Below are 15,422 nucleotides of genomic sequence, written 5' to 3'. Positions count from 1 at the left end.
TAGATATACACATATTACACGTCTGTTTTAAGGGGTGTGTGTCATCATTATATCAGGGTTTCCTTTCTAATTATTGTACTGTATAATGTCAATTTTAATACATTATCTAGTGGAACGCAGACTTTTAGCTGCCTCGCCAAGCTCTGTGTGGTCAGATGGTGATCAAATCAAAGCTGATAACTCTTACATGAATATATGTTTGACCTGATACACTGGTCAGGCTGTTTTTGTATATTGTCTTTTGTGTAATGTCTTGTATTTTCTGTTTGCACTGTCTTTTGTCTTGCAATGTCTTTTTTGTCTTTTCTCACACTGTTTGCACCAGGTTGCACAGATGCACTTTATGTGGCTAAGACTTACTTACTAAGTCCTTAGCTCTGTCCTTGTTTTATGTAGTACCAGGGTCCTGGAGAAACGTTGTCTTATTTCACTGTGTACTGCAACAGCTATATATGGTTGAAATGACAATAAAAGCTTCTTGACTTGACTTGATATCAGCAAGTGCATATTACTAGTATATCTCTTTTTAAATAAGATGAGATAATGATCTGAAATAGCTAGTTCAGTAGTAATGAAGTGCTTCAAGAGCATAGTCATGAGTTACATCAAGACAACCATGCCTGATCCTCTCCAGTTTGCATACAGACCAAACAGATACACAGAGGGTGGCATCAGCACAACTATACACACTCACCTGTAAAATATGGACAGCTTTGTTTAAATATTATTTATTGAATATACTGTAGCACAGCATTTAACCCAGTGATACCAACAAAGCTCACCAACAAGCTCTACAATCTTGGTTTGCCACCTAAGATCTGCAACTGGGTTCTGGACTTCTTTACACGACCACACTTTCAGGTCAATATCATATTAGTTCAACACAGGAACTCTGCAGGGCTGCATGCCGAACCTCATTCTCTACACACTCTTCACCCATGACTGTGTGGCCTGCAAGTACAATGCCAGCATAATTAAATTTGCTGACGACACGATAGTCATTGGACTGATAACAGGAAGCGATGAGTCAGCATACAGGAGGGAAGTGGCTGACCTGGTGAAGTGGTGCCAGGAAAACAATCTCTCCCTGAATGTCAGCAAAACAAAGGAGATGACTGTCGATCCAAAGATTTGGAGGGAGAAGCACTCAACACTATATTGGTGAGAGAAAGGCTCTACAGCTGTCCAAACCATATCTGGAATGTCCTTACCATCACCTGAGAGCCTCTAACCATGTCAACAAGATAGCCATCATCATCATCAACATCAACTGTCACCCCTAGCACAGCCTTTTAAACTCTTACCATCAGGCAAAAGCTACATGAGTGTGAAAGCCAAAGCATCAAGACTGAAAAACAGTTTTACTCCCAGGCCATCATGCTTGTGAACGACACCCATTCACTGCCTCTCCTCACTTCACCCAGACAAAGATTTACACCCCTGATGTAAATAAACATCAGAAACTGCAGACTAACTCTGCATTCATTGCACTCATTTGATTAAAGACATGCACACATTCAAGACATGAACTCATCTACTCTTATGGGACTTTGCACATGCAAAGTCTTCTGTTACATTGCACCCCATAGACTTTAGACAGGCAATACTTTTTGTCTTACATTTTGCACTATTAGTATTTTTTTTTAATTCTTAATTTGTAAATATACATTTTGAATGTCCGTAATTCATGTCATAGACCAATGGTGTAAGAATTACATTGTATTCTGTAACAATAAACCCTTTCCTTTACATATACCGATAAACACTGTACAGTAAACTTGCTGTGCCTTCAGTCTGATCTAATTCTCAATTCAATTCAGTTTTATTTGTATATCACTTATAATGAACATTGCATCTAAGCAACTTTCTAGAACTATAAAAAATAAAAAGGCAAAATGTACAAATTTTAGAATGAAATTAATATTTGTTCCTAACGTAAAATCCTAAGGCAACCTCCTTGAGGTGTCATGAGGAAAAAACCTTGATAGGAACGGATCTAAAAGCGAACCCATCCTCATGAGATTATAAATAATGTCAATTCTAAAACTATTTATACTCATTTGGAATTGTGTATCCAAGGCCTTCTGAGCAACTTATAGGTCAGCATAGTTTATGAGCTGATAATAAATCTAACACAAATTCTTTCCTTGATATTTTGCCTATAAATATTGTATATCTCCTTGTGAACTTCTGATCTTCCGTTAGTGTTTTCTCAGTTCAATTATTTTATAAATGACAGTGTTCATTATGAAAGAGCATCTCATTAACTGGTGCTCTGACAATCAGTTACTTTTCTGAGTGTTCATAAAGAACTGTGTGGAGTTTCTTAAAGGTGAAAACAGTATTAAAAAAATGTGTAAACGAAAATGCTAATTGTTGCTCATGCTAGGTGTTTGTATCACAAGGTGACTTCACATCACTATTTCTAATTGATCCTCTGTTATGTGTGTGGCCTAGTAACAGGTATTTGACTGTGGATGTCACCAGGCATTAAACTCCAAATTATATAACACTGAGGTCCCCCAAAGAACAGACGCTGCTTCACCCGTCTCCTTCCTTGAACAGCATGCATCATAAAAACCCACAAAACCAATTCTTACCTAACTTATCGTTTTAGTAGTTTTCTTAATAATTACATTAAATAGCTTTCTGATACTTGCAGAGAACCCAAGCATTTTGTAAAACACTGAATATAAGAAATGGAAATATTTAATAAATAAATGGCATGAATATAATTTTGTTTACATGCTTTAAGATATCAGAAGAAGCAGAAGAACAAATGTTCATTTCAGATTTAACAAACAAACAAACAAAAAACCTAAATGCTAAAAGAAAACAGAAAACCATACATCCTAATGTCCAGAACAGATTATCAGTGCATTTTTGAATGTTTTTTTTTTTGTTACACTACTTGTAAATCATTATGCTTCCAAAAAAACAAAACTTTTTCTTTTTTTAGCAGTCCTGAGCTACCCTTGCCATCATGTGCCTTGTGTGGGTTATTAGTTTTCCTCCTACCTCCCAAGAACATTCATAGTTGTGTATGAATTAAATTAATTGTGGATCATGCCCTGCAATTGACTGATTCACCACCTTCACAGCCAGTGTTCAGTGATAGAACCTAAGAAACAGCACGACCAGGTTAAAGGAGTAACGGAAATTACATGAGGCTTTTATTTGCCTTGCTTTGCCATAGGTGAAATAGAATTATAATTAGTCTTTAGACTACACTGAATTGAGCTGAGAGCATACCATTTTATTCCCACAATTGACTCGTAAATAACTGACCACTCTTTCTTTCACACCAGGCAGAAGTGCACCATCCCAATTTCTGCTACTGTTTACACAATACTTATCATCCGATGGAAATGATCATGTCAAATATTCACGTTGGGTTCGCTACAAGAATTCAATCTAGTGTTTACACTGTATAAAACAGTAAATACTTTTCCATTACGGAAAAATATTCAACCAGATTACTTTTTAAATCCAGTAAAGCTTCGTAATTCTACTTTAACTGTGTAGGTCTCAAAAGCTTTAATGCCTGTACTATACCCCCTAAATGTCCTACTAATTATTAAACACTGTCCCAACCTGAACTTGGATATTGCTTGGGGAGAAATGGCTTCCATTCAGAAGAATGAAAAGTATGGATGATGAAATCAGCTTCAGAATATCTGAAATTATGACTGTAAGCTCAACTGTAATCATCAGCACGAAAGAATAAGCAATGATCCTGCAGGTATATATAATGAATGACACTTGGGATATGAACATTATTTTACAAGGTAAGCAGATTAAAAACAGCAAAAGGAGCTAAAAGGCCTATACTATTTATAAAACTAACAAAAACTGTACGTTTTATGACACCTGCCCTTCATATCCATACACAAGCAAACTAGTGGAAAGCTTTCCCAGAAAAGTAAGATATTATAAGTAAAGATGTGACTATATTTACAGCATTTGACTGTAATAGGAATTATGTCTGAAATAGGATTTTAAAAAAGCATGTGTAATATTCAGGTGTCCAGAACCTTTCGTCTAGGCCATATGTCCTTGTTAACCGTTTTTGACACATATTTGTTATAAGCACAAATACAATTTAAAAAAAAATTAAATTTTGAGTCATTAAATGTTCAGAGAAGAGTTCACATGCCCTGCATTACAGAGATCTGACACACAGCATATTCCATGTACTTCTTGAAGACCTCATAAGAGGAGAGCACAGGCAGAATGAGGTGGTTTGTTTCAGTTCGACTTTGAGGAAAGGCAAAGGAAGGTTCCAGAGGCACAAAAAATGATAATGAAGGAGGTTGGTCGAAGCTCATGGCAGGAACCTCATCAGTACCAGTGGCAAATATAAGAACGTCCTCTAGTGATGCAGCACATTGTCCATCTGGCATAAAAGAGAAGATGAAAAGTGCAATTTAAATGTCTTTGTTCATAAAACATGACAATCAATAATGAATTCTCAAGTTAGATTGTTTAAGCTCAATTATGAACTAATTAAAAAAGGTTAAAAGAAATAGCAAAAAACAAACCTTCACACTGATGTAGGTATTGCTTCCAGAAACCTAGTGTCACATTTTCTTTTGCTTTCTTTTCTTCTTCCTCAGAGAAACGAGCAGTGAAAAGGGAAAGCACAGTGTCTGCAGTCATCGGTTCTACTGGGCCACAAAAAACTGGACAGAAGGCCTCTGGACATGCCTGAACTCGATCAAACACACCCAATGTTTTAAGGCCTTCACGGAATCTAGAAAAAGCAAAGCAAAGAAATTTGTTTATATTTAAATTATTACAAAGGATCAACAAAACAAAAAAGCCCTTTGTATGACAGGAGGTCATGTCACAGGACCGACAGTTATTTATAGGAAAGACCCTTTGGCTACATGGTGCCCTCCAGAATCATTGGGCAAACAGTCTTAGCATTTTACACATTGCAGACACCCATTATCACCCTGTTGTGTACCTCACTGAACATTTGCACCCTTAAAAAGAAACAAATAACATTTAATCAGATTAAACAATCTGTTTGTCCCAATCAACTTCTGATTTATAAACACAAGAATTATAATATTCACATATAGTGGGCATTGAAATTTTGGTAGATCATTTTCCACCTTTAACATGACATACCAACCAAGAAAGTCTACATGAAACCTAATAGAATAATTCATTTATTCATTCATTCATTTTCTACCGCTTATCCGAACTACATCGGGTCACGGGGAGCCTGTGCCTATCTCAGGCGTCATCGAGCATCAAGGCAGGATACACCCTGGACGGAGTGCCAACCCATCGCAGGGCACACACACACTACGGACAATTTTTCTAGAGATGCCAATCAACCTACCATGCATGTCTTTGGACCGGAGGAGGAAACCCCCGAGGCACGGGGAGAACATGCAAACTCCACACACACAAGGCGGAGGCGGGAATCGAACCCCAACCCTGGAGGTGTGAGGCGAACGTACTAACCACTAAGCCACCGTGTCCCTCGGCTAATAGAATAATGTTTAATAATGTAAAGGGAGAGGAAAAAGAAATCATCCTGATTGGTTACATAATGGGGAATATGATTTTGCTCAGAACACATTAATCACATTCAGACTCCTGTTCAAAAGAAAATCATACATATTCATTAATGAGGTGATTCTGATGAACTCCCAAAATTTATCAGTTGTTTCTGTAGACCATACCCTTGGTGAAGCATGGTGGTGGCAACATCATGCTATAAGGCTTCTTCTTCTGGAAGTGAGGCTGTAGTCAACAAGACAGAAGGAATCATGGATAGGACTAAAATCTACTAGTAGTTTGGCCAAAAACCTACAGGCTTCTGTTAGACAGTTGAAGTTGAATATATATATATATTTCACCTTCCAAAGTCCAAATCGTAAAAGGAATGGCTCCAGAAGAGGATGGTGTTTGTAAAGGCTCAGAGGTCAAGTCTAAATCTTACTGAAAACCTTTGGAATGACTTAAAGAGTAGTGTTGACAGGAAAGCTCATTGTAATTTCATAGATCTGGAGCAATTTTGCAAGTAAGAGTAGAATAAAATTGCCACATAAAGATGTGCTATAAGAAATTACTTATTAGGGGTGGGAGAAAAAATCGATTCACCAAACTATCGTGATTCTTTTTAAAAACGATTTTGAGATCGATTTGTTTGGCTCAGAATCGATATATATTTAATTTTTTTACTTTTCCAGAGAGGTGGCGGGAAGACGTTATCGCTTTTATTCCAACAGAGGGCGAAACATATTTTGTTGTTGTCTGTATTAGACGACGTCGTATCCGTTTTAAGCTGGCGCAAGAAAGCTAAACCATGGCAGAGGGAGGGGAGCAAACCTCTTTGAGAATTGTTTCTGCACCTTCACGTTTTAAATCACAAGTGTGGAAACCTGCCAGTTTACACACTGGCAGGAAGAGCTGCACTGGACATGACTAAAACGGTATGCAAACTCTGCCATAAAGTGATAGCATATTTTTTATAGCGAATTTGATAGCGAATTTCAGGCTGAACGCCAAACAACCTGCAGCGTCTCAACAAACTCTGGATGTGACATTGAGTAAATTACCATGCACTTCGGAGAAGGCAAAACGCATCACAGAGTCGATTGCTCTTTTTATCTGCAAAGACATTCGACCTTATAGCGTTGTGGAAAATGCAGGTTTTCGAAATATGACCCATACTTTGGAGCGGAGGTACGTTATTCCATCGAGGAAGCTTTTCGCAGACACAGTCGTGCCTAAAATCTATGACGAGGTTGCGTCAGAAGTAAAAAAAACGTTTAAGCAAAGCTCAATGAGTCGCATCGCGAGCTACAGAGTCCTATGTAACCCTGACAGCCCGTAAATAAATAAATCTTTATATAAATCTATTTCAATTTTAAATAAATTGTTCCGGAGCATTTTTATTTATTGTTATTTATTGGAACAGTTTAACAGCACTTATTTTATTTCAGAGAGTATTGTTTTTAGTTATTTTGTTGCACATTCAAATATTATATTCAAGTTTTTGGTACTTGAAAGTTTTATGGTTCAAGGTTCTTTATGCACTATGTATGTGTATGCTCCTGAAATAAAAATTCAGAAAGATGTGATGCATTGTTTTTGTTAATATAACTCATACAGTCTCTTTAAGGGTATGATCAAGTATTTGCCATTGTCTAATCTTTATTAAGCAAACAAAAATCACAATTTAAACAATGAATCACAATAGCTACAGAATCGCAATATGTATTGAATCGGCACAAAAGTATCGGGATAGTATTGAATCGCCAGATTAGTAAATCGTCCCAGCCCTATTACTTATTAAACGTAAAATGTAACTTTAACAATGTGTTCGTGTTAAACTGATAAACTGTTTATATCCACTTATATAAAAGTTTTGTGGTTTGCGTGACCAACCTTTGAAGAGGTAACTGCATTCTTATAATGAAGTAAAAGTTTAGAATGTCTTCCATCAGCAGATGTTTGTCAGACAGTTTAGTGATCTTTCTCCAGCAGCCTGCTACTTGCAAATATTCCATCATGGACTGCACCACTCTTCTCAGTTCCTTTAAAGAGCTTGAGTTCTCTATCTAAAACATATTAGAATAGCTTTATTAATACACGAGGGGAAAATTTATATATATGTATGTATGCATACATACACATACACACATATATACAGTATATATGAATGAGAGAGAGGAAGAGAGAGAGAGAGAGAGCGAGCACCAAGGTGTATATATTAGAATTTTTTTCTATAATGATAGACTGTAAGATGTACCTTTGTAACTGTGTCTTTTAGCATGACATCTCCCAGGTCTTCAGCAGTGAAGTTGTAGTCAGTGGGGTAATGAAACAAGCTATAGTAGAGTGCACGAGAGAAGAAGGCCACTGGAGGACCGCCATGAACGAGAGAAAAAGCCAGCAGACTTCCAATCTCGAAATACAGATCATTTCTCAGAGCTGCACACAAGATCGCTGGTATTAAAGAGTCACCCTCGATATTTGAATTAGGCTAATCTGTTACAGGTGTGGTGGCTGGAACCGTTTACAGATATTACTGAATCTAAACATGAGTAGAGCTCAAATACTGCGTTGCGAAGTGAAATCATGAAATCTGAAGGAAATTATTTCATAAATGTATTATGTTCTCATACCTTGTGAGTTGAGAGCCAGGATTTTGCTGTTGTGAGTTCCTTCAAAGATCCCGGAGTCCCTTAATTGCTGCAGGAGGAGTCTGAGGAAGCGGCGCTGTGTGCCCACCGTTTGGCTCTGCTTTTCTCTGTTAAAGCTCACGGACAGTGTGTGGCAGGGGTCGAAGTCACCCTGCCGAACAGCCTGAAGGGCTGCTTCAAGCACCCCATCGTTTTTCACCTGCACTTCTGTGATCTGCTGCGTTGATATTTGAGATGCCAGATTCCTTAAGATCTCAGAGGGACTTGCGTCCATGCAGAACCTGATGTGGATAAACAATCTACTATGAAACCTTCGATCATTCTTAAAAATAACATTTATTTCTGAGCAAATAATATTGAGATATTGAGAAAGCAAACTGGAATGAACCAGATCAAACAAAGTGCCATGCTTTACTGCTACCTTTTAGAGATGAACGATGAGCGAATGCTGGAGAGACATCTTTTAATCAGCCTTTTCTTCTCTTGCCTCTCTGCTAGCGGTGACTTAACATGGTTTGGCAATGTAGACACTGTTACAAACCAAAAGGTAGTCATCATTAAGTTTACATTCAAGTTAAAAAAATTTCTTGTTATTCAGAAGTCAGACATGACAATCATCCAGTGCTAGATTGTTAGAAGTTATAGATTGTTAGAGACTAGAAAGCTGGAACAAATATTTCATCCTAAACACTATTTATCCCCCATCGAGGGAAAAAACCAGCACTTTGAGGAATAGAACACAATATGGCTGATTGGTAGTTTGCTTTAGCTTACCTGTTCCTTCTACAGCAGCCTTGCAATCATCACAACTCCAGTTGGTATCGTAAAGCTTGAGAGAAGAACATTTTCGATGCGTTCCACTGGAGCCGCAAAATGTACAACGTACAATCACAAAAAACCTATTAAACCAAAGAAAGAAGCGGTGTTTAGTTTTATGAATGGCTATATAGATTTGTGAGCAATTTAAATCACTTGATTCATAGATCAGAACATTCTTAAACTTTTGGAAAGATTTTTTTTTTTTTACCATGGACATGATTCTAAAAATACATACAGAATATGTAGAACATTTTCATATTGTGCATAAGTCCGGGTTATCGTTGTTCTAAACTTTAACTTTAATGCTGGGTAGAGGGACGTTTCACACTTGTAATTTTGAAACAGGGTTAGCAAAGCTTTTGACCTTGGAAAATTGAACTACCCTCTGAAGCAGGGTTTGCACCACCTTTGCAGTGCCAAACAAAGTGTGCAAAATGTATTAATTTTTAAGCCAATAAACATTTTGGAACTGCAGGTTTAACGCAAAAGAAACCAGATTGCCTCAGTGCAAACAAACATAAAAGGATTCATCCTTTTTAAATCACGTGCCTTTTTGCTTACCCTGACTGTGCGTTGTAACTGCGACCTTTTTCACAGAAACATTTAACAGCATCGCAGTGCTCATAGACCTGTAACAGGTCCCCGTAAGCATTCTCTTCCAACTCCCACGACGCATCTCTAAAAGACAGAAATGGATTTGATTCCACGAAAGTTAAAGGCTGGTGAGAGTCTGATATTTCAAATGTGTAGAACTTGTAAACATTATTGTTTTGCTGAATAAAGAAACGGTATACCTTTCTGGTATGTGTATTCCCATCCTGAGCATTTCCTGCTGGAACTGGTTGGAGTTGTTGCATAGCGTACATCTGAAGAAATACAAGGCAGCGCTGTGTGCCTGGCTCTGTGAAAAGTAAAATCAGCTTAGAAACTTTTAAGACCCCAGCAGTGGTAGAATAAGTGAACATTTAAAAATTTGTGGTAGATTTACCTGAACACAGTCCCTATGAAACCAGCTTCCGTGACAAGCAGGGCACTTGAGCACAGAGTAGGAGAGAACAGGCTTTATGGGTTCTAAGCAGATGGAGCAGGACAGAGGCAGAGTGGGGCTGGAAGAGCAGATCTGAGTGGGACGATGCTTTCTACAAAAAGATCTGATAAAAAGAAATACCATGTTCACATGAACAAATGCATTCATGTTTAAATCCCTTCACTTTATTTCAACAAATATACTCACACAACTCATTAGGCACTATTACAACATTAATGTAATGTTTAGAATAAAAAAAAAACATTTATTAAACAGACAAATGTCTCATTCCAGACAGCAACATAAGTAAATCTGTTGACACAATTTGTAACAGAATTTGTTCCCAGTAAGTTTGAATTTGGAATATCAGGTTGTACATAATAATTACAGTAGTTAATTAAGCTAATAATGCACCAGGATGGAAACGTCCGCATTAATGCAATTTTTGCAGGGTTCTGTGAGTCAAATCACATCAGAAAGCAGTTGAATACTTCAGTAAAAGTAGATATGAAATGTTTCTTGTACCTTTCACCTTTCCAAAATGTTCCAATATTACATATCTGTGAGCCTTAAAAGTATGTCAACCATTGATTTCGGTATCTGATGTGAAGCCTTGTGAAGCAATAACTGCAAGTAAAGTGTGCAGTAACTGTTGATCAGTCCTGCACAATATCTTGGGAGAATTTTATCCCATTCCTCAGTAGCTACAGAACAGCTTCAACACTCAGATTTTGATCGGTGTCCTCACATGAACTGCTTGCTTCAGGTGCTTCAACAATTTTTCTTTTGGATTAAGCTCAGGACTTTGACTTCGCCATTCTAAAACAATAACTTTGTTCCTCTTTAATCATTCTTTGGTACACAGACTTGAGTGCTTGTCGTTATGGTGTAAGGCCCATTTTCTCTTGAGATGCAGTTCCCGGACCTGTCCTGCCATTTTCCGTTAGAATTCACTGGTATAATTCTGAATACACTGCTCCATCAATGATGGCAAGCTGTCCTCCAGATGCAGCAATATGGTCCAAAAGCATGATACTACCACCAACATGTTTCACAGAAGGTATGAGGTTCTTATGCTGCAATTCAGTACTTTCCTTTCTCCAAAAATAAGCCTTTTCCTTTTAAACCAAAATGTTCTATTTTGGTCTCATTCCTACAAAAATGTCCAATTTCCAATAGTCCTCTGGCTTGTCCACATGATCTTTAGCAAACTAAATGTTCTTTTTGGAGAGTAGTGGTTTTCTCCTTGCAAGTCTGCCTTGCACACCAAGGTTGTTCAGTATTCACCTGATGGCAGACTCATGAACATTAACATTAGCTCTTTAGTTACTTAGAAGTTACCCTGTATTCCTTTCTGACCCAACAGACTATTACATGTCCTGCTTTTGGAGTGATCTTTGTTGGTTGACCATTTCTGGGAATGTGCCAAAGGTCTTAAATGTCTTCCATTTGTACAGAATCTGTCTGACTATAGGTTTGTGGAGTACAAAAACCCTTTTTGTAACCTTTTCCAGTCTGATGAGCACGCTTTTTCTTAAGGCCTCAGAAAACTCAGTTGTTTTTGCCATGATCCACTTCCACAAACATTCTGCACGAACACCAGACTTTGATTTATCTGTTCTTTAAAACGCACTCACGGGGACCTGATTGTCATCCCATTGACTGAAATCAAATAGACCATGAAAGTAAATGCGAATCCTAGAGGTTTGCAAACTTCTGCCTCTCACAGATATATTATATTGGAACATTTTCCTGAATAACAAAATGACCAACTATAATAAGTCTACTTTGTTTGATTGTTCACTTTGTCTGCTTTTGGGACTTGTGTGAAAGCCTGATGTTTTGGGTCATATACTGTATACACACACAATATTAATATATTATATTTATATATGTATACACATGTTTACATCCCCCTTGCTGAATCTGAAAATAATGGGAGGGTCTTATAAATTGCAGTGTTTATTTATTTATTTAGTTCTGCCCTGAATAAGCTGTTTCACATAATGATTTTTACATTTAATCCACAAGATAAAATAACAATGAACCAGTTCATAAGTTTGCATCCCCTCACATGCTTTGTTGCCTGGTTTTTATGTTTTGGGATCGTTCATCATGAGGTCCTGCAGATTCTTTGCTTTTCAGCATCTTTTGCATATTTGACCCCTTTTTTAAAACTGTTGCTGTATGATTTTGAGATCTATTTTTTCACACGAGAACAATTGAGGGACTCGTACACAACTGTTACAAAAGGTGCATTCACATTCACAAACATTCACATTCATTTCATACTGCCCTTCAGAAGCTATGAAAGATATTTACATGTTTCCCAGAACACTAAAGAAAACGTTTAATTAGATACATTTATGGAGAAGAATATGGCTTGTAACTTTTACTCTGTGGATAGAAATAAAGCCTAGTTACTTACGGAAACAAGTCAGTAAACTGGAAAATAAACTCTTGTTCTATTCCACAAGGCAGGTGGACCATCTGTCTACATCTTTTGATGGAGCAGCCAATGGAAGCGCCAAGCTTTTTACAGCCCATACACCGCTGCATTAAAACAAAATAAATGAAGCCTTATTCAAAGAAACACTCTATTCTATGCATGGTCTTATATTCCATCAGTAATCATTTACCATGTCACACTTTAAATGGCAGATAAAGAAAATACTTCCTTAAAGAATGTCAATTTACCAGCTTTGCAGATCTGTAGACCTCTTTTTTGATGTCATCAACCAGAAACCCATGAATGCCTTCGTGTTCCTCTCCTCGCTGGAATATTCCACTGGACATCAGCTGCAACAGGATTTGCAAGGGTTTGTATTTCCTCATGTGACTCATGCGTTTATGCTCAAGGACCCAGCCTTTATTTGTCCCATAAACATTACAGTACAATAAATTTAGCATATTCACAAATTAGCTTAGTAAGTATTCAGGGTCAGAGAACAGGTCAGCAATATGGCACTCGGTCAAAGCCAAGTTAAAAAAAAAATACTGAGATTTCCTGTAATAATAAACATAATGTTTATCAGTGGCTGGCATGTCCGGTTAATATTAAATATTCTAGCGAGAGCGCATTTGTATTTAAAAAATTGTGTGCATGTTTGTGAATCATATATAGGAGTTGAAGGAGAAGCAGTGTGTGCTGTACTGCTTTCACTTCTATTGTGTTTTCCATTCATGGGGGGTTTTTGTTGGCAGTGGTGGTTTATGGGGAAGTGGTGGCCCAAGTGGTTAAGGCTCTGGGCTGTTGAGAAGAGGATCAGGGTTAAAGACCCAGCACTGCCAAGTTTTGACTGATGGGGGGGTCTTAACCCTCCCTGCTCCAGGGGAGCTGTATCTTAGCTGCCCCTGTGCTCTGACCCCAACCTCCTCAGTTTGGGATACGTGAAGAAAGTAATTCCACTGTGCTGTAACGTATATGTGGTGATAATAAAGTACTCCATATCGTCACTGGACATGTTTGGTCATCAGCGGTCACTGATGCTCATGTCACCAGAAATGGTGTTGAAATGGAATGATCTCTGATTTACGTTCACACATACATCTACTCACAGCAGCACATATGTGAACGTAGTGTAAGAGCCTCAAGGTCCTGACAGTGGAGGCTTGGTGGAGCTGGGATGTGAACCACCAACCCTCTGACAATAATCTAGAGCCTTTAACTACAGAGCCATTAGCACAACAACTGCTCTCTGACAGTCCTGCTGTAAGATAGCTGTTTACTTCTTTTCTTAACAGCAGAGAATGAATCCAGCAAAACCAAAACACATGACATTTTTCCACTCTATCCACACACACATGCCGTTCCTTACCAAACAAAAATAGTGCACAGTGAGTTTATGTTCCTCCAGCGTTATCTTCTGTCCGTATTTATCTGGGGAATCATCACAACGCTTGCAGAGCTCACAGACTAGAAAAAAACAACAGACCAAACTTTGGTTGCCAAATGCTGGAAAAATCACCGTCAGCTTCATCGTGTCCGATTTTAAAGCGTAAACTAATGAACGTTGTAGCAAACGAGCGTATGGAAAGTTGTGTATTATTTTTCTACAGTAATTATGCACAAACAAGAACAACACGTACTTTCATTGTTGGAGCCATCTTGTTCAACAGCACGGTTCCTCTTCAGCGGCTTCATGGTTAAGATTTCCACCGTCTGGTAATAATGTTTTGTTTGTACGACAGCCTGATGTCCGTTAACGTTACTTTGAGAGAAGTTTCTAGTAGTAATGAATAGTAAACATTTGACTACATGTCACTTACTAACAATAACAGACTAGAGGTAAGAACCGTTGTAACGGTTGTTCACACAACACTAGCTGTTTAAATACCTGCCACTCGTTTAACGGACAAAACCGACGCGCTTTGATCAGCCGAGCAATGACGTCAATAATGGATCGAAGTACGGAGTTAAGAAAATAAAATAAAATACGAAAAAGTATGTGTTAAAAATAAAACGTTCTTTTGGCGAAGACGCAGACTATCGTAATAGATTTTTTTTTTGAAAATCCCTCTGCTTTGAAAAACCAACCCATGCCCGATTCTGATTGGCTACATTCAAACAGAAACATTCCATGGAAAAAAAAACCTCAGTACTTAATTCCGCTTCCGGGTCAAAGAGATTCATAATAAAAGTCCTGCAGAAGATGTGTGTGTGTGCGTGCGTGAACGCATTGTAAATTAACTTTGGTCCCGTGAGGACCATAATTAACACTCAAAACGAAACAATTAAAACAATTAGCAATTAAAACGAAACATTTTTAATATTATTTTTTATATTAAATAAAAAGTAATACAGATAGGAACAATTGCAGTGCCTCACGTTGTTTTTATTGGATACAATCCACTCGACAAAATATCAAAATAAAGGTTTTAAAATTTAAATATTCATTCCGGATTTTCACAGCTGCAAAAACTGATAATCAGAACGAAATCGATCATTTTGGTTCATTTACTATTTAAATTAATTTTAAGAGACTCTAAAATGGGCACCGAGGCACAAACAATTATTAACAATAATGAGCAATTATTAATATTCATCGTTTATTAAGAGCCGGCTTGTGTTCTCTGTGATCATCCGATTGTTTTGTGAGATCTACAAGCTGATGTGTTGATCTTTTCGGACGTTTTTCACCAATAAATGAAACTGAATTTTTAGTTTCCTTCATACACCCAGTCAGCCAATGCTTTCCAACACCTCTGTTTGTAATAGTTTATCATTGCTTATTGGAAAAATACAAGATAAAACAAATAAACAGTCGAATTGACTCCATCATAATGCCTCCATAGTTCGGATAAGCGGTAGAAAATGAATGAATGAACAATGCCTCCAATTTGCAGCACTACCAGTAACGTCCAGTAGATGGAGACAAAACACAACAATTCACACCGTTCACACTCAG

General features: G+C 37.7%; 1 protein-coding gene across 1 annotated transcript; it reads right to left on the bottom strand.

Moving 5' to 3' along the window:
- Positions 1-2,902: 2,902 nt before the first annotated feature.
- On the bottom strand, positions 2,903-14,572 carry g2e3 (G2/M-phase specific E3 ubiquitin protein ligase). Its single transcript, XM_027172831.2, has 15 exons — positions 14,352-14,572; positions 14,104-14,240; positions 13,833-13,930; positions 12,712-12,813; positions 12,443-12,567; positions 9,976-10,138; positions 9,782-9,888; positions 9,549-9,665; positions 8,943-9,067; positions 8,590-8,698; positions 8,151-8,449; positions 7,775-7,956; positions 7,411-7,583; positions 4,542-4,753; positions 2,903-4,396 (listed from the first exon to the last, which is right to left on the bottom strand). The coding sequence occupies exons 2-15, from the start codon at positions 14,156-14,158 to the stop codon at positions 4,149-4,151; spliced, it is 2,115 nt and encodes a 704-aa protein (XP_027028632.1). The 5' UTR covers positions 14,159-14,240; positions 14,352-14,572; the 3' UTR covers positions 2,903-4,148.
- Between the last annotated feature and the right edge of the window lie 850 nt (positions 14,573-15,422).

The sequence above is a fragment of the Tachysurus fulvidraco genome, chromosome 12 (assembly GCF_022655615.1).
Source record: "Tachysurus fulvidraco isolate hzauxx_2018 chromosome 12, HZAU_PFXX_2.0, whole genome shotgun sequence".
Lineage (NCBI taxonomy): Eukaryota > Metazoa > Chordata > Actinopteri > Siluriformes > Bagridae > Tachysurus > Tachysurus fulvidraco.
Note: the sequence above shows the minus strand (reverse complement) of the source record. Positions and strands in the feature narration are given on the sequence as shown.

Coding starts and splice junctions, on each gene's coding strand:
- g2e3 (XM_027172831.2), bottom strand. CDS start 14,158: ATGAAGCCGCTGAAGAGGAACCGTGCTGTTGAACAAGATGGCTCCAAC. Junction 12,814..13,832: donor CTGTGCACTATTTTTGTTTG/GTAAGGAACGGC, acceptor ATCCTGTTGCAG/CTGATGTCCAGTGGAATATT. Junction 9,068..9,548: donor AGTTACAACGCACAGTCAGG/GTAAGCAAAAAG, acceptor TTGGTTTAATAG/GTTTTTTGTGATTGTACGTT.